Source organism: Phaseolus vulgaris, chromosome 9, assembly GCF_051622355.1.
Source record: "Phaseolus vulgaris cultivar YP4 chromosome 9, ASM5162235v1, whole genome shotgun sequence".
Taxonomy (NCBI): Eukaryota; Viridiplantae; Streptophyta; class Magnoliopsida; order Fabales; family Fabaceae; genus Phaseolus; species Phaseolus vulgaris.
The window spans coordinates 11100474-11123714 of record NC_143506.1 but is presented as its reverse complement, the minus strand read 5'-3'; the positions used below and the strand labels follow the sequence as shown (position 1 = coordinate 11123714).

At 32.4% G+C, this 23241-nt stretch overlaps 2 protein-coding genes across 10 annotated transcripts; both read right to left on the bottom strand.

Moving 5' to 3' along the window:
- Window positions 1-912: 912 nt before the first annotated feature.
- SR34A (SER/ARG-rich protein 34A) lies at window positions 913-7242 on the bottom strand. 9 transcript variants are annotated; one of them, XM_068624904.1, is made up of 14 exons: window positions 7070-7225; window positions 6145-6407; window positions 5885-5994; window positions 5325-5390; window positions 4621-4695; window positions 4412-4544; window positions 4019-4065; window positions 3884-3941; window positions 2271-2320; window positions 2136-2192; window positions 1844-1923; window positions 1687-1758; window positions 1571-1607; window positions 913-1212 (listed from the first exon to the last, which is right to left on the bottom strand). In XM_068624904.1, exons 3-14 carry the CDS (start codon window positions 5969-5971, stop codon window positions 1192-1194), a joined length of 783 nt encoding a protein of 260 aa, XP_068481005.1. In that variant the 5' UTR covers window positions 5972-5994; window positions 6145-6407; window positions 7070-7225; the 3' UTR covers window positions 913-1191. The 9 variants fall into 9 exon arrangements, with proteins under 9 accessions (XP_068481005.1, XP_068481011.1, XP_068481007.1 ...); XM_068624910.1 differs by having other exon boundaries at window positions 1687-1755; XM_068624906.2 differs by having other exon boundaries at window positions 5885-5990; window positions 7070-7209.
- A 3725-nt stretch (window positions 7243-10967) lies between these two features.
- Window positions 10968-21957, bottom strand: EDA30 (O-fucosyltransferase family protein). Its single transcript, XM_068624901.1, has 11 exons — window positions 21469-21957; window positions 20369-20606; window positions 20185-20269; window positions 18637-18707; window positions 18449-18537; window positions 18108-18351; window positions 17326-17438; window positions 16619-16709; window positions 16290-16418; window positions 12651-13204; window positions 10968-11828 (listed from the first exon to the last, which is right to left on the bottom strand). Exons 2-11 carry the CDS (start codon window positions 20534-20536, stop codon window positions 11381-11383), a joined length of 1992 nt encoding a protein of 663 aa, XP_068481002.1. The 5' UTR covers window positions 20537-20606; window positions 21469-21957; the 3' UTR covers window positions 10968-11380.
- Window positions 21958-23241: the final 1284 nt, after the last annotated feature.

Sequence of the window (23241 nt, the reverse complement as noted above, 5' to 3'; positions counted from 1 at the left end):
CAGACTCCTATATAAATCTCAAAACCATAAATATCAACATTTCAACTTAAAGAAACCATTGATATCAACATTGTCATTGTTTATAAACCTATACTATTAATATAAATATTAGTGACAATGATTAATCTCGTAAAATGTTAGATACTTTCAAAAACATCTTACATATGTAGAATGGTATATTACTATTGTCAACATTATGACATCTTAAAAAATGATACAAAGATACCTAAACAATTCATGTAAAGCCTTAATCAACTCCTGAAATTGGATTAACATTTTATTGAAATTATGGCGGAGACAATATATGCCAAGTATCACCCACTCCAAACCCAATATCAAACAAGTTAAACATATATCAATCAAATTCTTCGAATTCCTATATAATTTTACATATTAATTTAATAAAAAATAAAAAAACAAAAATTCTAATAATCTTAACTTCACTGTTAATATTAAATTTTAATTTTCCCAATCAGACACCAGTTCAAATTTCACATTTTTGTGATTTTATCCTTTCCTGTAGTATTTATTACACACCATTTATACTGAAGTTAAATTGTGTCAAATAGGTATAATTTACGTCAGAGAAAAAATTAAGAACTTAAATGGGTGCAATATTAAAAAAAAACTTATTCAATATTCGGTTCATTTTTTATTGAATAACTTCAGTATCATTATAACATTACAAAGGGTAAACCTGGAAAATTTAAACAACCCCATCAATCGACTGAGTGATCATAATCAAATATGGGACTACCACGTTATTTTAACTGCATTTTAAAATAACTGATAAGTTGTACAGCAAATGTGAACGTTTTCAACTCTATTCTCTGTTTTGTGGGAAACAATAATAGTTAGTCCCTACTTTTTAAACTCTAATTTCTGGGTCTTTATAAGGTATCAAACTCACCGTTGAAGAGCCAAGTGGTCTCAAAATGAAATTACACTTCGCGAATGTTAATAATTGTCATAGAAACTTTAAAAGGTACAATGCAACGGCTAGGCTAATATCGAACATTTTTGTTTAAATGAAACAACACAATAACCGAACTGGTAAACATTTACCAAGAAAACAGCCTAGGTACATCAAAAGTTTGCCCTTAGAACAATTTAGTTCAACTTAAATATAATTCTGATACTGCCTAGATCGGGACAATATCTCAAGAGAACCACCGGCGTCTTTTCTGAAATTCATCCACTACCTGACAGCACCTACAAAAAACAAAGTTCATTGCTGCCAATTAACACAGATTATTCATTTATGACTAATCACCAAAACTCAAACAAGTCGGAATAACCAAAACTTGTGTGATTCTTGTTACGAAACAATTATTTATCACGACCCTTCGTTGTTAAAAAATTCAGCGTTTTACTTAAATTGTTTTTCATTAAACATAAGAAAAACAAGGTGTAGAAAATTCTGAATACATATTTATTTGATAAACCAAGCTAGCTAAATCCTCAAATACATAAGGATTCATCACAACACTTTCAAAATTGTCACATTCCTAGTTCGCAACAAAAATGTTATCATGATTCTAAATCATTTAATTTTTAAAAGCATATATACCTGGCGAGGAGATCCAGACCGTGAGCGTGATCTTGGCCTGCATAATTCAATGAACAACTCAGGCGCATATAGAAGGTATTGCAAACCATTTACTCAACATAGTATGTTTTACGTACCTTGAAGATTTGATTGGTGATGCTGATCGAGATCTAGATCGTGACCTAGACACAGAACGCTCCAAAGATCTACTGTAGATTGAAATAACAGGTTTTCCATGAATAAAAGTAATGTCTAAAAGCTATTTGGCAATGAACATTAACAAAGAGCACACACCTTCTGACCCTTTTTGGACTTCTACTCCTGCTGGGGCTTCGGCTGCGGCTCCTAGAACGACTACTCTCATACTTTCTCACCTGCACAAACACCAGTAATTTTTTGTCCACTATTTTTCATTAAAGGATAACATCCACATATCACTTTTCACAAAATCTCAAACCATTGAATAATCCAGCACCCTCATGTGTATGGGGTACAAAATCATTTTACAGGGAAAAAAGAGGCAAAAGAAAGAAGATTGCAAGATCTATAAGCATTTTTTAAAAGCTGCTTGAGTTTTGGAAATTACCCGAATATAGGCTCTTGCCCAAGGATTTCTAAACTCAGTGTCATCCAGTTTCCGAATCTGTAAAAGGTGTGTTAGAAAACGGATAGAAGAGTATAGCAGTAATTTTGGTATCATTCAACAAGATGAAGAACTTACAGCATACTTCATGTCGTCATAATTAGTGTAATCAACAATGCCAAAAGTCCCTAAACAGAGAGCAATAGTATGAGTGATATACACTAAAACAAAAAATTTAAAATTGAAGGATCAGAATTGGAATACATTTGTAGAGTAGAAAGCTATACGTAAACCATTTGATATCACACAAAAGGCTTATGTAAAAGTTGAGACACTAAGCTCGAAATTATCTCCAGAAGGATGTTCCTCTACCATGATAATAATTAAATCTATACTCGATTTCATAGATTTTATTCACCAAAGCAAAGTTGATAAATTATATGCTCAAAACGTAGGCAGCTTTGTGCAATAAAGCCTTAATATAACAAATTATCAGGGATGCTTGATGTCTATTAATATGACGCCAGTGATGCATGAATTAATACAAAAGGATATCAAGTGTTCATGGCCCTCAACTGCAAACATTCAATCCTAAAAATTGCAATTTGCCAACTTTATATAACTCCAACCCATACAACTATACAAGTTGAATTATGCAAGGTAATCTGAAATTATACAGCCACATACTTGATCGTTCTCATCACACTTCATACTGAATAAAATTCTATAATGCAAAAAATTCATTCCCAATATCCGCCATCACCTTCTATCACCGAGAAAAAATAACCCAGTCACTTCTCCATTCATCCATCACCTCCTATCACCAAGAAAAAACAAAAACCCTGGCCTCTTCTCCCATCAAACACCAACTCCTCCTCACCCAATCATTGTGTCTGTCACAGAAGTTGCCAAAAACACAAATGAAAGGCTGTCTAGCAATGCCAGAGGTCACAGCCCATCTGGCAACGATGGAAATAGAGGAGCAGCCACGAATGACTGCAATGCAACAGGCCTTCGAGGAGTGACAATGTCACGACATAACACACTGGCACAATAGTTCCACTATTGTTTGTGATATACAATTAAAGGTAATCCTCAACCTACACTTTAATTTCTTTTGCAACTATTACACATTCAATAAAGAATTAAATTCAATAGCATCAGGGTAAAATTTATATCCTCAATTATTGTTTAGGTCAATAAATTCCCACTGTTTAAAGCCCTCACAGGGAACCTTGGACACAGTGAACTAGAATTGTGAACTTCACAATTGCTCCATGGTACATTTAACATTACCTTAAGCCTATGAATTGTGGAGTCCAAATTGCTAATAATGCAGAAAATGATATATACACACACAAACACATATATGCACTGATTAGAACGAGTTGCAAGTTAATAGTGGAATAGATGTTATATTGTCCCGTATGCCCTCTGTCATCATTATAAAGCACACCCGTAGAAGCCATGGAACAACAAATTTGGATGTCCTTGCCTATTAAGAGTTTCATGTCCATTTCTTCAATCATATTAACTTAAAACATCAGAATCAACAATGAATTAATATTCAGATTGTTTTTATATATGGTTCAAGATTATGACGTTCAAGCCCCTGGGATCTTATAATATTTTAATTTTCATACAGAAGAGGGAGATCACAGCTGGTTTAACAAACAAATATTATTTATAATTGTATCAATGTAATAAGTAATTTAAGGTAAGCAAAAACAATAACTGAAATGAAGGTGTACCTTCACTATCACGGGAAACCTCAGCAAAACAAACATCACCAGCTTTTCGCATATGATCCTGAAACCAAATATCATAACATAGTGAGGTAAGAACAATTTGAGTAGTAAAGTTTACAAGCATGAAGATTATGATACCTTCAAATCTTGCCAGGATGCAGAAGATGGGAGTCCACGAACAATAACTGCAGACGAAAATAAAAACTTAGTTCAATGGTGTGGGTAAAAATATGAAAAGTTCAACTACAGTTGATTTATTAATACATTAAACAACTATTTCATACAAAATATGAACCATATAAAAGAAAAGAGAAGACAAACAAAACAAGCTTCTCATAATGAAAAATCCATAAACCTGAGCACCAACAGTCTAAGCATAAAAGACTGAAAAATTAATATAATTAAAAAAGATACACAAACAAACAAGGGATAGCTAAATAGATGTGTATGCAGTCTGAAGAAAAATATGTAGCATTGCTCCCTATCCTTCTCCATAATAACAAGATTTTGCTAAAAGCACAATGAACATACCTCGAAATTCAGAATGGCGTGAGATGCCAAAACGACCCCCACTAGCCCCACCCCCACCCCCACCCCCACCACTTCCACCATATCCACGTCGATCACTTGATGATGGTCCTCTACCTCCATGGGCAAGCTCCACCTGCAACCAGAACACATGAGGCATACCATTATAGCAGAATTTACCCCAAAAGCCAAAAGTTGGAAGAGCTCCTTACCCTTAACCGACAACCGTCAAAGTTGTATCCATCTCTACCTCGAATCGCATCTTCAGCATCTCGAGCATTATCAAACTAGTAACCCAACAAAAAATAAATGATCAAATGGTAAAAGAGAAAAAGAGAAAGAGAAAAAAAAAACACATGGATGAGAGGAAAAATACTTTAACGAGTATACTAAATGAAGAAAAGAAAAATACTTCAACGAGTATACTAAATGAAGAAAAGAAAAATACTTCAACGAGTATACTAAATGAAGAAAAGAAAAATACTTCAACGAGTATACTAAATGAAGAAAAGAAAAATACTTCAACGAGTATACTAAATGAAGAAAAGAAAAATACTTCAACGAGTATACTAAATGAAGAAAAGAAAAATACTTCAACGAGTATACTAAGTGAAGAAAAGAAAAATACTTCAACGAGTATACTAAGTGAAGAAAAGAAAAATACTTCAACGAGTATACTAAATGAAGAAAAGAAAAATACTTCAACGAGTATACTAAATGAAGAAAAGAAAAATACTTCAACGAGTATACTAAATGAAGAAAAGAAAAATACTTCAACGAGTATACTAAATGAAGAAAAGAAAAATACTTCAACGAGTATACTAAATGAAGAAAAGAAAAATACTTCAACGAGTATACTAAATGAAGAAAAGAAAAATACTTCAACGAGTATACGAAATAAAGAAAAGAAAAATACCTCAACAAAACAATAACATGGAGGGCGGGGAGGAATCTTCAATTCAATATCCATTACTCGGCCATACTGCAGTGGAAAAATCAATGCAACACAACTACATTAGTACAAAACTATCAACCCCACTTATCAGACCTTAACTATAACTTACATTGAAATGAACTAAACATGTGATTATTACTAATGAAGGACGCAAGTGTAATGCAGGTATGGTAAATATAAACAAGGTCCATGACAAGAAAATACACAAGTATGCAGGTCAAACATTATTTATCCTTGCTGACAAGTCAAAATAAGAGTAATACTTCATACTGGTTGGTTATTCATCAGTTAAAATAATCCCAAAATTGATTTCACATTTTTTTTAAAAGTGTGTGCGTACAAAAATGGTTCTAGTAAGGAAATTCACATTAATTTTTCAAAAGCACTGAGGTAGATTCCAGATAATGAGTCAAATTATATTAAATATAGAATAAATCAGGAGACCAAACAAACTGAACATACACAAAATATAATCTACTGGATGCAACAAATATATTGCACAGGAAAAGTAAAAATCCAACCTTGTAGAATAGATCTTCAATTTCTGACTCTCTTATGTCAGAAGGCAGGTTGCCTACGTAAATTGTGCGAGAGAAGCGACCACTCATGTTTGATATGTTATACAGTCTGTCTACAAACAAAATTTGAAGCTCATCAGTAAAGAGGGGGATTTCTCTCGCCTTTTTGAAGCCTTAGGCAAAAACCTAAAATTTTCTAATTATCATCATTATTACTCTAATGATTATACAAAAATAAATAAAACCAAAACTATGAAGCAAACCAAGAGAGCAATCCTTGAGGTGAGCCGTGCTCCACAAGCTCCATTGCTCATTTGCTCCAAGATGCTCCAAAGCTATAACAATATTGAAACTAAATTGGATCTCCTCATCCTTTCCAGTATTTTAGCAGGCATACATCTTCTGAGTGAGCAAGAATCTCCAATAATTTTAAAAAAATAACCATAACTCCACCCCGATTCTCCCATTCCCTTTCTATATCCCTATGTTTGAGTGCAAAGCTCATATTTGTCCAAGCGCTTGTCATCTATCATAAAGAAAGCATTGATGTCATGAGATCAAATTAAGATCGACATAGACTTAAACCTTACTCAGCTCTCTTTTTAACAGCATTGAAAAATCATCCCTGGCAAAAATTCGCAACATGACCTCTTTTTGTAATGGTATATACTAGTTAAATCAGCTTAATTGTCCTGAATGTAGTGGGACTACAATTCTCTACCCTCCCTGTCTGAAACACACGCGTATGTACACAAACCATTTACAGGAACACTGTTTGTTTGAATTACTATTGCAACCCTAAAGTTCAGAAGTTGCAACGAAGAAACCGGTAACCAGGTTCTTGAACCCCTTCTAAAGATTTCGCCCCCGGTGACTTACAACCTTGGCAATCAAATCAGCTAATTTGGAGTAAGCTAAATTCCTGTAAGATAACTCCAAGAAACTACTACAAAGAAGAAAAAGAGAGAAAAATAATTCGAGATTAAAACCTAACTATTGAGCAAAGTCTTCAGAATATGCCCACAATAACCAAGTCGTGCACGACATGAAAAAAATAAAATAAAAATTCAAAACTCACTGAAGAAATCAAAATCAAAACCCTAATTGTACATTGGGTCACCCAAATCGATAGAGGCATGTGACATATATAAATTCAAGAAGACAGGAATAATTCGATAAATGTCATACCAGAAACAGAGAAGGAACAGCTACAGGACACAATCGAACGCTTCTTCTTCTTGACGAGGCTGAAGTTGAGAAACACGACACTTCCAAGGAGGAGAGCAGAGCAGTGTAGGTGGCAAAAGTGTAGGGTTGAACCAATTTATGGACCCAAAGGGGTTTGGACCTCCACTACAGCCCTGGCCCAATTTTACTCTTGAAAAGTGAAAATAATCAATTAATTAATAATTTAAGGAGGATTGATTAAGTTTAGTTAGTAATTATAAAATTTGAATCGAATTTATTTATCTATATATCATTTTTTAAAATTTTGATTGACATGTGTGAAGATCTAATTTAAAGGTGCACTTTGTTTTAAATATAAAATCTATGCCTGAATGGCGTTAAAACATCATTATTAATTATGTTATTACATTATTATTGGTATAAATTATTCTAAATTTATATGGTTAACAAAAGGATTTTTTTAACTTTTTTTATTAAAAAATCCTTACAATTTTAATTATCGTGTTTTGTAAATGTCTTCTTTTTGTGTTGTTTTATCTCTTTTAAACTCAATTGACTTTCCTGTATTAATTTTCCTATCAATAAAAAAAATATCCACTTATTATAAAGTTAATAAAATTGATTTATTTTTACAAATGGCGTTATGAACATGTTTTTATATTTAATATAAAATATAATGATGTAACTAATATAACATGTAATATCTAATTAAATATTATATTTATATATAATTTCAGTATTACAATATTTTAAAATATCAAATCGACATAAGTTGTGTCCATCAACTTAGAGTGAAGCTCTATCACCTAAACATCACCTACCCCGTGTAAATACATAATCATCACATATGAAGAAAATAAATACTACACAACTAAAAGAATAAACTAACTATTTTTATAAATTCTAATATAAATGTCATTTTAAATAAAAAAAACATCAATTTATCAATTCTCATACATTTTTTTAAAGCAATTAAGTGTTTGTAATTATTCATAATTCATATTTCTCATATCAAACTTATATTGACCAACCTACATAGACACTTGATTATACTTCCAAAGACATGTATATTGACTAAGAGATTTTCACATGTCATACTATCTCAATAAGAAATTCACACACTTATGTGCATAATAATCTCAATATCATATTATCTAATATAACAGGGTCATATAACAGGTCAAGTTAATTATCTTTCAAAGAATTTATATATTCATATGAATCTCCTTGGACTCTTACCACCTAAATAACTTCATCTATATAGTTACATGATATCAATAAAGTCAATATACCTCTTTCTACATGAATTCATAGTTAATGCACGTCCTAACAATCCCAACACGCTATTTCTTTACCTGAAAAATACTATGTCTCGATCACAATTTTCATATCTTATATCTCATATTACACCTAATCAAACCATTAAATCACACAAAAACACAAAAATTCAATCAAAACAAAAATTATCTAACATCACATAAAATACATAAACTAAAACACTTTTAATTAAATATATAATTAAAATAAAAATAAAAATTAATTAAAAACAATAAACACATAGACACATAAGTAAATCTTAAATTTTGAGTTCTTTTATCATTATTTAAAAAAATTAGTTTTAGCAAATATTATCTCGTTTAAGCTAGAATGGATATCACTTAAACGAAAATTCTCTCGCTTCACTGAAAACAGACGCGAGAGCACCCCTAAATTTCACTTAATTTTTGTTTGAGCGAGATCTCCCCTCGCTTGAGCGAAAATGGACTCGCACCCCATTTTTCACTTTATTCTTGTTTGAGCGATAATTTTTTTCTTAAGCGAGATATGCATATTTTAAACTATACAAAGTTGTTATGTTTCATTATTTACACCAAAAAATCATACAAAAACTTGAATTTCATCAACAATTCAGATCACGTAATATATCTAGCTCAAAGTTGTAGAGATATTCTCATTAAACTACTATGTTAACCTATATATATTCATTACATATAAATCAATTTCAATCCTTTAGAATCAAACAATCAATGCTTCAATAGAGTCGTAATGTCAACAATTAAAATCAATTCATTCAAATATAACACACACAAAAATTCATTCATATCAAAATCAATATATACTATACAAAATACACAAAATCAACCATTTCAATAATATACCCACTTTACTCAATTAGAAAAACAATTGCAAAAAAATTTGAGATTGGTGACCATATCACCCCACATCTAAATCTTTTAAGTTAAGGTTTTATTAAAAGGAATAAAACTAGTTTCTCCTGACCTCAAGTAGGTGGACTCACAAACTACAATTCTACGACTCAAGGGTAGCTTAACCTGCACCACAAAGTTCTCATCAAATATCTAACTATATCACTATGACTTTGAGCTAACAGAGCTGATCTCAAAGCTAAAACACCACATGCAAAACTTATACCAAAGATAATCTAACAAATTCAAAACTGAATCAAAAGAAGAAGAAGAAAAAATGAACTTACTTTCTTTAAAACTCTAATTGAATAATCTTTTATTCTTTGTTGTCATAAATCTAATGGCGGACTCCTATCGAGAGGTTCAAGAAGTTAGAGAGAAGATAGATGAAAGAAAAATAAAAAGTTTGGAAAAATGATAATTTTTTTAGAATGAAAATTGAGTAACTAATTTTTTATTTATTTATATAGTATTTTTTCTTAGATAATAAAACATCCAAGTTTCATTCAAAATATATCATTTCTATTCTAAGCTATTTTATATTCCTTATAAATAATACTTTTAATAATTATTATAGTAATTATTTTTTATTATCATGAAAAAAGTGGACACCCATGCATAAGCACTTATGCTTTTACTAGTGTGTTACGTGTGTAAATAAGTCCACTTGTGAATAAGTTAGGCTAGATCAATGCTATAACCATTTATTAATGGTCTTTCTATGATTTTCTCATGTACCTTTATGGACATGTTCGAAAAGTCTAAATTATTCATGATTTAGATTTTCAGATTGTCAAAACATTATTCACTTTGGAAAAACATTTTAAATTACCTAATCTAAATATATTTTAAATTACATAATTTATAATACATTTTAAGAACCAGAAATATATTTTAATATGCACAACCTATAAATATATTCTTAATTGTATGATCAGATGTATTTTCCTAGTGCACTGTCCAAAAATATAGTATGGATTATATAATTCAAAATCTGTTTTCAAAATATCAAACTTAAATACATAATATATTTTCAAACTGAACCATCTAAAATACATTTTTTATTATGAATTACATATTTCAAAATGTATTTATTAATTACTTAATTCAAAACGTATTACTAATTATGTAATTTCAAAACATCATAATGTTTTGAACAATTTGAAATCTTCTACAGTTATGGAGGTGGAACACGAAACTATGGGTGAGGTAAAGAAAGAGCCTTGATACGTAAGACTATAGGTCATATAAATCATTTTTCCTATTTTCACTCTTGTGCACAGTAATTAAATTAAAAAAAAAATATTCAGTTCTATGAAGCCAATGTAAAATATTATCCTGCACTCAAAGATTTGTTTAAATTATAATGATTTTTTAAGATTTGTTTAAATTACACCTGATTGTTCACTATTGCAGTGGTCTTGCTAACTGTAAGTGTAGATACAATGTTTTCGAAATTTATGAGGGATGGATATATAATGTAAAAAGGGTGACAATATAATGTTTTGAACCAACTTAAATATATATTATCATTAATATTTGGTTTAATGCTAAGGACAATCTATTTTATCTCTCTTGAATATCTTTTGAATTCAAATTTAATTGTATTCTTCTGCATAAATTCCTCTCGATTGAATTAGATTACTTATGACTGTTGTGACGTCAAATATATGTAAATGGTAGGAACTACATTGAATATCCAAACCGCGACAAGTTTTATCTATTAAAAATGGAGATACGTAGCATTGTACAAAACAAACAATTGGCCTGCAACCATACATTCCAAGTAAAAACTCTAGACACAAAATCTTCTTCGAAACTACATCTGTTGTGCTCCAATTAAGCCAAAGGCTGATATTTTTTTTCTCTTTGTAATGTGTGTATGTTACAACAAAAATTCCGCTGGAAGTGGTAAGTATAAAGTGAAAAATAAAAAGAAAAATATTCCCTTGGTCCTTGGAAAAATAACCCAAATTTAATGAAAGAATAGATTTGAATACCCATATACGCTCAGCATAGAGACTGTGACACGAAGTTATAACCTATGTCTCTGACAAATTATGGAAAATTTGGACGATGTATAACCATGTATTGACATCCCCTCTTAGTCATTTGGATCCATTTCCTCATCTTGATCCCAGAGTGGAGTTTGATTGCTTTTGCTACCGTTTTTGTCAGATTCAGACTCATCAACAAAATCATTACTTTCATAGTCTGCCAGCCCTTCATCATCAGATTTGACCCCTTCTTTCTCCAATGAAACTGCCTCATTAGCATGTTGCATCCATTTGGGGCATACATCTTCGCCTCCATATAGAACCTGGCCATCCTCACCTCTAACAGGATTAGTAGCCTTGGTAGAATCTATTCTACAGGAGCATTCTGGAAGTGGATGTGAAAGGAAAATTGCTGGTTTTGACAAAAGGAATTGCCTTATGAGGCCTTCTTCAGTTAAACTTTTGTTAAGATGTTCCTGCACTAAAATCGTCCAATTATGTTTAGGATGGTACAAATTTTCACGAGTCATGTTGAAAAGTTTCGCCACAACTTTCCTGTGAAAGACCAAGATACAGTTGTGTCATAATAATAAAATTCAAAATTTAGGGAAATACCAATATATAACTTCAAAACAACTTTCCTGTGAAAGACCAAGATACAGTTGTGTCATAATAATAAAATTCAAAATTTAGGGAAATACCAATATATAACTTCAAAAGAGAATCCCAACCACTAATTAAAACCACGTACACTAAGTGATGTTCAGTCAAGTAGCATGCTCATAGTAATGGAAGGTCATCATACTCATTACTTCAAATTCAAATACACATACAATTTTCAAGGCATTAATTGACCCACAATCGAGGAAAAGGAAAAATTACATGCTCAAAATGCACGTGAAAAGGAGGGCATCTCATACAAACATTTGATTATTTGCCTTAATGCAAGGAACAAGAAATGGAGATCTACAAAAATTTAGAGGAAGTGTCAAAGACATTCCCTTGTTCTACTATAAGAGAAAATGTCTTGTCTAGCAAAGGTATTCAATTTTTCTAATCTGATACGTAGATTTTTCTTATCGTGTTTGAAACCTGACATTAGAAAGTTTAGTTCATGAGATAAATACTAAACAATGTGTGTAACTTCGCTAGAAAGCATTCCTGGTTGCTGAAACGGACTAAAAGACTTGGCCTCTCTTCCCTATACCTTTACCTCTTCTACCTAGCTCCAGCTCAAAAGGAAAAAAGGGTCCTGAAACTACGTTAACTTTTACAGCTTATTCCACTAGATAACCAAGGAATTTATTGTTACCTGATAACGTGAGAATGAAACCTATATCATCAATAAATTAATTCCAAATCCCAAGAGCATTTTACCTGTCTGGTCGGTATGTTCTAAAAGAAGCAGTCTCATACAGTCGATGCCCCATGACAAGGCTTGAAAAATCTGACCATCTACTACCATCATTGTTAAATCCAGGAAAGAAGGCATCTGCTTCCAAAGAAACAATGTAATCAAGCGCATCCCAAAGTAACCTGTGTGCTTTCATCCTCAGGTCCATGGGGGAAGGATCAGGTTCAGTAGGGGTCTCGGTGATCCATGCATACCAACCTTCTTTTTCATGCTGGTAAATTGGTCTATCAGGGGGCGGGGGAAGAGGCCGAGGCTGAGGACCGGCCTTCTTCCATGCTTCGTTGAGTTCTTTCTCACTTTTCACAGGAGGTGGTTGAAACCTATTTAGAGGAAGAGGTGTTTCAGGTCCAACCAAATCAGACAACTCCTTCTCACTGCACAAGGAAGTGCGATCCAGAGTATTCATAAACATGGACCGCAAAGGAATTAGCACACGTTGACCTCCAAATGTTTCAGAGCCAGCCAGGTAAATGACTGTTTTGGAAGGATAACCCATTACTCGAAGGAGAATGCCAACCTGCAAAAGTTTAAAGAACAACATAAACATCCAACCTCTGCATAGCATTTTGAAATTCCAAAGAGACAATCCAATATTTATCCAGAAAAAGGGAAACAATGTTTCCAAAAGGCCACAATACACAAGTAGTAATGCATAGAGATTGTAAAATTGGCTGCCCTCAGCAGAGGCTCACACAAACCTGGGGAGCAACTGACATCTTCAAGACTAGCTCTACTGCTAAGTTGGACTAACATATATCACTATATTTGTACCTGCTTAATATATTTCAGTCTATCCTTAATGTATTCATCATTCAAAGTTCACAAAAACAAATATAAAAGAAAGGCTTGTATTATTGAAATTCGGGAAAAGAACAAATAAGTACTTTCACTTTGTCCCAGTTCATCTTTAAACTCTTACTATTGTTATAATAGACCTTCCATTCACTGGGGATTAAATTATTATAGGTAAACAAATATAACCATCCTAAACTTAGTGTCTTTTGCAATTAGACTTCTTAAGTCTTTACAGTTCGTCCCAATTAATCCTTAAACTCTTAGTAAGAGTAAACAAAAGGGTCTATTATAACGATAGTAGGAGCTTATGGATTAATTAGGAAGAAATGAATGTCGCCTACTTGCAAATGCCACAGAGTTTATGGTGGTTGTTGTACTGTATTACTTTTCCCTTTAAATTAACCTCTGCATAGTATTTTGATATTCCAAAGAGACAATGCATATTTATCCAGAAAAGGGGAAACAATGTTTCCAAAAGGCCACAATACACCAGTAGTAATGCATAGAGATTGTCAAATTGGCTGCCTCAGCAGAGGCTGAGATTCCACACAAACCCGGGAGCCACTGACATCTTCAAGACTAGCTCTACTGCTAACTTGGACTAAATCATATATCACTATATTTGTACCTGCTTAAGATATTTCAGTCTATCCTTAATGTATTCATCATTCAAAGTTCACAAAAAATAATATAAAAAAAAGACTTGTATTATTGAAATTAGGGAAAAGAACAAATAAGTACTTTCACTTTGTCACAGATCATCTTTAAACTCTTACTATTGTTATAATAGACCTTCCATTCACTGGGGATTAAATTATTATAGGTAAACAAATATAACCATCCTAAACTTAGTGTCTTTTGCAAGTAGACTTCTTAAGTCTTTATGGTTCATCCCAATTAATCCTTAAACTCTGAGTAAGAGTAAACAAAAGGGTCTATTGAGCTTATGGATTAATTAGGAAGAAGTGAGTGTTGCCTACTTGCAAATGCCAGAGTTTATGATTGTTGTTGTACTGTATTACTTTTTCCCTTTAAATTATTATACACTTCAACAAAACAGTGTTTTGTAATTTACTAAGTTAAAGGAGAATGAATTGAACTATCAACATTGTCCTCGAAAATAATTTGGCTCCATTTCTTGGCTAACCATGACACTATAAATAAATGTGCTCAACCCTTCTATTTTCCAGTTTGAATAAGAGTTGTGCTGCCCAAGTTTGGCCGTAAACACTTGTTCTTGAGATCTCTCTAGGTAGTCTCTTGTGTAGTCTCCCCTAGACTCCTTCCTAGTGAGTTGGCCTCACCTCTCACTCTCCCAAACCTATTTTCTCTGCCTCAAATTCAGAGTATTCTGCACCTACATCTAGCTGCTTCTACAGCTCCATTCAAAGATACAAAACAAAACAATGCTAGAAGTAGAGGATGCTATCAGATAAGGTCAAATTATAGTATATAAATGGGTGTAAACCAACAAATTTCACTTTTTAAGATGGTATCAAAGTGATTCAGAGTATATCCTTGTCATGTTTGTTGGGCCAAAAGTATCATCAGCTATTGGGTTCTCTTTTAGTCCCGTGCTCGAGATATTAAGTCTTTGACATGAAGGGGATGTGTTGGAGATTTCACAACAACAAGAAATATAGCCAAATTATAATATATAAGTGTGTGTAAATTTCACCTCATTAAGTCGATGTTGTAAGATTGAATTAGGCTTAAATTCCATTTTTCGTAAAAGAATTAATAAAATCCTATTTATTGTCAATGTGCCATTAGACATAATGATTGCTTAGAAAAACTAATCCCCCCTACTAGCTTACCTAGTTGGATGAGGCTTTTGTTGTTGTAATCATATAAATATAAAATACTACAAAACTGAATTGACAAAATTCTACTTATTGTCAATTTGTCATTACAGCATGATTTCTTAGAACAACTATCCCCCTACAAACCCAAACAACCTCTTATGTTTTCTCTTCACAAAACTAATTCTACTCCATCTTAATCATTCAAGGATTTGTTTCTTAAACCTTTCAGTTTAATTGTATTTGTGTGGCCATACCACAAAGTCAAAAAGTGATAAGGACAATTCGCATAGTTTTGTGCATAAAAGAATAAACTTCAAAACCAGCTAAGCAACTACTAATTTATTTTTAACCTATAAACAGTCGTAATTTTTGGAACTATCCAAACAATGTTCATCTTTTACAATTTGGAGCCAAAGTATATTAGTTGAAAATCCCACATTGATAAGTGATATGGCCAAAGTAGAATATTTAAGTAGAGGGCAGCCCTAACTTTACAAGTCAGTTTTATGAAGCTGAATTAAACTCAAATGCATTAAGATGGCACAAGACTTTGTCTACCTTTGTAATTGTTATTGGGCCTATTACGTCACAGTCTTCAAAGTGAGGAGTCTGTGCTAAAGATCTATCATCCACTAATGATATACCTAAAGTAGAATATATAAGTAGAGGACAACTGTTACCGTACAAGCCAATTTTGTAAGGTTGCCGAAAAATTCTTAAGAACTAAATTAAGAAATCAGTGTCTAATCCCATGCTAACAGTTTAGGATAAAAAACATATTTTAAGTATACACTAGTAGAATTATTCAAAAACATATGCTGCCACATGGCATCCATCCAGGGTCATTGTAAAATGTAATAAAAAAGACTACTTCGACAATTGTTGCCAATGCAAAAGGCCATCTATGATGAAACTATTAGACGTAACAGCAATTATAACTTTATGATAGCATCACAAATACTTCATTACTACCAGGAAACCCTATAGTAAAATTTAGCATACCTCTTCAGGCATGAGAGGACATAGACCTTTTTCTCTTCTTGAGTGTGAATTTACATTCAATTCTTCCTTCAGAATTCCTTCCTTTATCATCTGAGACCTTTGATGTTGAATGAGTTCAGTGTGTACATCCTAACGAAACAACACCTTAAAAAAATAACCAAAGAAAAAAAAAGCAGAGAGAAAAGCTGAACATTGACTGTCTAACTCATTACAAATTTCTGGTGTACCACGAATTTAGAAGAAATGAACCCCTAAAGTTATTGCACTGCAATATAGACTAATAGCTCCAATAACTAGGCAATTATACAAAAGAGAAATACAGAGCAAACCTGAAAAAGTTCTGCACAACCATTGTATGCCAAGGTTTCTCTCAATAAGCCAGGATGGAATGCCAAGAATGGTTGACCCAGGGCTCTCAACCTTAAAAAGAAAGTAGAATCTCTTATACATTAACTCCGGGACATGTTAGTGAGCAGTGACTTATGGGCAGAACATGACCGCCATAGAGAAGGTCCATATAAAAACTCTACTGACAAGCTAAACCCAATACCTACTAAGAAACTGATATGCATTTGGATATCAATCACCAGCAAAGTATGAAGAAACAGGGAAAATAAAAGAGAATGCTCAAAAGTATAATGAAAGCAATACCCCCGCAAGTCGGAGAAAGATTAGCTAGTTTCCAATTCTCATTCAAAATGTCCCCATTATTCTGCTCAATTCCTCATATAACAGACTTTTCCCCTTACAATTTCTCTCTCTTCTAACTAACTTCCACCATCTCCCCTCAGAAAATAATTTTAGGCCCCTATTGTTTTGGGGCTTTCTGAATACACCTTAAAAGGCTTATCCCACTTAGAAGTTTAATTTCCCATCACAAACCAAAATCTCATCCACTTATTTTGGAAAACAGAAACATTGTAGAATCATACATAAGACCCACTAAGAAATGGAAGTGCCAAGAAAAACCAGGCAGTAATCTGCATGGTGCAAAGCAAACACAGATCAATTTGTTTTAACAAAAAGGAATGCATACTTATGAACCATTCGACGACCAAGCATTTGAATCTCTGGACGAAATTGCAGGGCATGGAAAGCAACCCTGCATCTTAGCCTCTGAATCTCAGCCATACTAGTTGGGAGTATTGACTGCAAAAATGTATATAACATTCTCAAATTTAACTCTAGCAACAAGGTAAGAAATTATAGTATCTAAGAAGCTGAAAACATCACATACTAAAGAAACAATGCCCTTGGGAGTTGCGAGAGTAAATAAACAAAACAAGGAAACAATTGAAAGGAGGGGAAAAGCATGGAAAGGCTAAGATGATGAAAATGCTGAAGGAATTAAAATCCCTCTAAAACAATGTCAAAGTGGAGCAAGTAAAAAGAAAATTGATTTACTAGCAACAACATGCAAAGTCCAAAGTCTATGATGAATTGGTAGGAATATAAATATAAGTATGACTGAAGCACTCGATAAAATGTTAAGCTGACAAGTATATGGATGGAAGCCAATAAAAAAAAGTATATGGATGGAAATCTAAAGTCTATGATTGGTAAAGAAGTCGGTAATAAGCACACACAAACACAACAAAAAAGCAGGCCATGATAAGATTTCAAAGTTACCACAAAGCTTCAAAGATCTAAAAACAGTACTTTTGATAACATTAACAATTACATAATTCACTAATTGTCTTAATACAGTATAGATAATATTTTGGTATCTGCAAATAACTGATGACATGTTTTAATGACATCCAAAAGTTTGCAACAATGACATAAACGTTAATTGACAACAAAAGAATATTAAAATACCTGTAGGGCTCCGCCATTGGCAATAACTAATCCAATAACCTTTGATTTCTTTAGCTTTGGTAAAATTTCTTTGGTGTAAAAGTTTAGAGAAGATGAACTTGTGGGCTTAAATGTAGGAATTTCATTTCTTTTTCTCCTTTCCAATAAACTTTCTGGCAAGCTCTTTGCAATAACTACATCATTTTTTAGATATGCTATGAACTGCTCCTCATTGTAAATATAGGAAAAACTCTTGAACTTTGCGCTGAATAAAATTTCAAAAAAAAAATTATGTATGAAACCACAGCAATAAAATACTAATATGTAATGCACAATGGCAGCAGAAAACTTGCAGCACATACCTAATTCCTTTTGAGTGAGTACTTTCTTGAATTTCAGGAATGACAAGAGTAGCATTTAAAAGTCTAGAAATAGCAACCAAATCGGAGATCTGTGAAAACAAGAATAAAGTTGTTAAACTACAAACAGTGATAGAAAATGATTTTTCAGCCCCTAAAAAAAATAATAATACATGTCTGGTATATCATACCGATGATCTTATCTTTGCAAACCCACCAAAAACTTTTGCATATATGAAACCATTGCTATGCTCCTTTGGAACTGCAAATGAAAGAAACACAAACTTGATGTGAAAACAACACGTGTACAAAAGATGAAGAAATATATCATCTTTATTTTTGTTAAAATTTTGTCAAAGATCAAAATCCCCAATTTAGTATTAGGTCATGCTCAATTATGTATGTTGATAGTCAACACTGGAGAATTGCCAACTTTTTTGTAGTGAAATTTTGTCCAAGAGATTGAGATTCTTATGTCTGGGTTGTGACCTTTTGAGAAAAAGCCTTTGACATTGAAAAACCACAATTTTGACAAGGTGCGAAAATGTCTGATACAAAATGGTGGAGAGATGGGTTGACAGAAAAGATGAAATGGCAAAGAAAATTAAACCTTTAGACCTAAAATTAGATTGATAAAAAACTTAAATATATGATAGGAAAATTAAATTAACAGGAAATTAAAAAGCATAAAAAAGGTGAAGGAAGTAAATGAACCTGAAAAGAGAAAGCAGTTAAGTGTGCAAATAAAGTAAAATACCAGAAACATAAAGAGTGTTAAAAAATAAAGTTGCAGACCAGATAATATTCTTTGAAATTAAAAGAAAACAAAACTAAATGGTAAGAAATAGTAAAAGTTCAGAAAGGTGAAGTGTTAGGAATAAAATGGAAGAAGAAATTAAAGTGAAAGAAAATTATAGAGCTAGAAGCCTAGAACGATAAAGATGCCAAAAATGTAAAGGAAATAAGATTGCATTGATGATAATGTTAAATTAAATGAAATGTAAAATGTAAGGCGAGCTAACTACTTGGAAAAAATTGTCCTTTCTCTTGTTAAAAATTGTCACAAACTGAAAAACCCACCAAATATTGGTTCCATAAACTAGAAACCACGCAAACGGTTAATTTATACAATCATTCTCAGGTACTTGTTTGATCAATTACTGTCAACAACAAAATCTTACAAGGACAAATCTGTCTCACACTGTTGATGACAAATCTTCAATCAACAAATTTATCTGACATCATCAGCGACCAAATTTTAGTCAGCCTGTTTCATTCATCGATCATGATGGCTCATTCTATCACAGCATCTAATTACGTGGACATTATGTCCAAAGGCTGACTCTTTGAATTATCCATTCCCAAGAAAAGCCTTTGTCGGAATTTAATTTTACTCCCAATACCACTTCAATAACACTCAAATGAAAAATGCTTCAAACTAGATTAAAATAAAAATCTTTTAAAATATGAAAGTAATACTTTTGAAAAAAAATTACTGTCTCCAATATCACATAGAGCATAGATTTCCCTAATCTATTTTCTTTTTATAAGATAATACCTTAACAAAGGAAAAACAAAAAATCAAAAAACAAGTCATAATGATAAAAATTATATTTACACTTCAAACTAGTTTAAGTCACACCCACTTATGACTTAACTAAAAACCTAATTGCACATTTACATTCCTCTCATGTCTCCCTCCCACATAATAAGTTAAGAAATTTGACCAAAATTATTACCAGAATAATTGCTTCTAGCATTGGCATTAGGTTGTAATGTTTCCAAAGACTTAATGGAACCCCATAGCTTCTTATTCTTTATAACCTGTAGCATTTGGAGCAAACAAAATCAAAATAATTTGAGTTAAACTCAAAAAACATTAGAACACGCAAGCAGTAAATACAAAAAATATTAAAGACTAACCTGTCTACCCAACACAAACCCAAAATCTTCAGGAAGAATGGGTAGTGCTTTATACTGCACTAAGTTAACAGACCACAACTTTGCCAAAGATAGATGAATGATGATAGATGCCACAGATAAAGTGACTACAGAAAGAACAACCCATTTTATCTTCGTTACGAATGCCATCTTGGTTCAGTGAGTATACATCACCAATCCTGCACCAGCCAACTTTGAACTAAATAGCTGCGACATCAATCTGCAAGAAAGTGTACAAAAAATTTGGTTCATCAAAAAAGTAAGCACCACAGTGCTCATAGAGTCATAGTTGACAAGCACAGCAACAAAGAAGAATGTTTTGCTACCACTGTCCTCAATTCAATTCCTAATCTCCTTACAAACTTTAATTAGGCCCTGGTAAGGAAAAACTTCAACATAAAGACTACAAAAAAAGAAAATACGAAACAAAATCAATTGCGCTTCTCCCATGAGTTAAAATTAACTTATGTCGCTAACCTTTATAGAAACTCTCTCATTTAACATCCCTAAAAACTGAAGTTCGTCAGTTGATTTCACTTCAGAAGAGAAACTCAACTCGTTTTATCTTCTTAATTTCTTCTCATTTCTGTGTTTATAAAAAAAATATGCTAAATCCAAAGAGGGCCATGGTATAACTAGGCCCCTAAATAACAGCTTCTCCACTGTAATCCCAATGCACCGACATTAAGATCAATATCAGTAATTACTCACATTACAGCATCACATGTAAAATTTGAAGTGTATGCAGCAAATAACAGCAATAAGGTGACCGTTATTATTTTCTTTCAAAAAGAAATTAAAATAATAATGTTACAGAAAAAGACAGATAGTTTAACTAGTCAGATCATAAGAAACGCGCAACATCCAAGGCGAACGGCCATGGATTTCTCCTCTGCAATCACGGAGGATACAAAATGAGTATCGAAGCAGCATATCTCAGGACAAAGTCAACCATGCAAACACGAAAAGAACATAAAAGGCCTAAAAAAGAATCGACAGAGAATCGAGCGTTGGATCAGAAGGTGAGCACATGCAATTGGCTCCGAGCAACGAGAGAATTGAATAGGGATTGAAAAGCGAACCTGCGATTCGCAATCAGAGGAGGGCGGGGAAGAGAGTTGGGAAGCGAGCGAAAGCGCCCAGCCAGCACGTAGCGTAGCGTGGGGCGTCTCAGCTCAAACGATTCCGCGGTTGGTGGCGGCGAGATTCGGAATTGACAAATTGAGAAATTGGGGCAGTGTGAAGAAGAGTGTGTGTGAGGAAGATGAAGGGTGCGTTGTTGTTTGGGGTAAAGGAGAGAAAGAGAGGTTTGAATGTGTATGGATTTTGTTTTGGGTGTGATTGTGGATCCAAAATCACGGTGACGCCCCTTGCACCTCACTGTCACATCGATCTTTTTATTCACTCATACTCTTCCCTCATCTCAACTGCTAAGTCCAACCACTACTACAACATCTCCATCTATCAATGAAACGCTTCAAAAGGGAAATATTATTAATAATAAACACATGCCCTATCATTCACAACATCCTTCTACTACAACCTTTGTTTCGTTTAAGAAGGTAAATAACAGGAAGGGGCAAAATCAAGTGTTTTTTTATATTGTTCCAAAAGAACAAGAAAAACATTGTTTTAATTCTATAACAATTTAATCTATAATATCATAAATATTCATGTTATAAATACTAAACAATTTCTAAAAAAATAAACATTTTATATACTTCTCTCTCGCTTTAACCTTTTACTTCCTTCCTGCAAAATGGATTTGACATGATTAATCGGTCGGAATAGTCCACAAAGCTTAACCCGTTTTACATAAAAAGAAATTATAATTCTAAAAAAATTGAAAGTAGTAACATTTTGCTAAAACGTATATGTTTTAGAATTTATATATCTACATGAAACAAGTTAAATAATTTTAATTATTCAAATTAATTTTAAAAATACATGTTTTATTTTTATTTTTTTAGATTTGAAATGTTTTTTTTAATCATATTAATATTGATCTATTTTAGACATAAGTTGGGTCACGCCTAAAAGATGCAATCTAAAAAAGTGATTTGGTCAGACACATTTAACATATTTTGTTTATCAAATTCGACCACCCGTTTTGCAAAACTATTAAAAAAATAGTAATTAAATGTTTAAAAGTGCGGTATTTAAAAAACAGCATATTCAGTATTAAAAATTTGCATTATTTTTATATGCAATGGCGTCAATCAAATTTAAAGTTAAAAAAATTGGTAAACTATTCAAATATTCTACTATTTGGTCGATCCACTCGGTAAAGTTTTGCATTAGTAAACAATTATAAATTATTTTTCTAATGTGTAGACATATTACTGATTACTAATTACTAACGAATAATGATAATTCTCCTATGAATACAAATAATTCTCCTATGAATACAAATAATTCTCCTATGAATACAAACTTTTTTAATTTTAATTCAAATATTGACAGAACTGGATATTGAGATTTTTTTTTACCATTGAATTTTTAATAAAAAATGCAGGGATTTAAAAATGAAAATAATTGGTCCTTGGATTGTAAAGTTAAGTAACCTTGGTTTCTTAGTGTTTGAATTGTAGTTTTTTTTATAAAGTTTTATTTTGGTGAGTTATCTACGTCAATCGTAGTCAGTTTTGTTAAAATAAGAAAAAAATTATGAGTTTATTGAATAGTTTAAAAAAAGGAATCAATTTGAGCATCATGACATGATAATGAATCTGAGAAACTTAATAAACTCTACAACTATATATGAATTCCATAATATAAGGCTTGAATCCAGGAATCAAGTTTTGCGCCATACGATACTGGCAACACATTTCCAAAAAGAAAAGTGGTTCCACTGT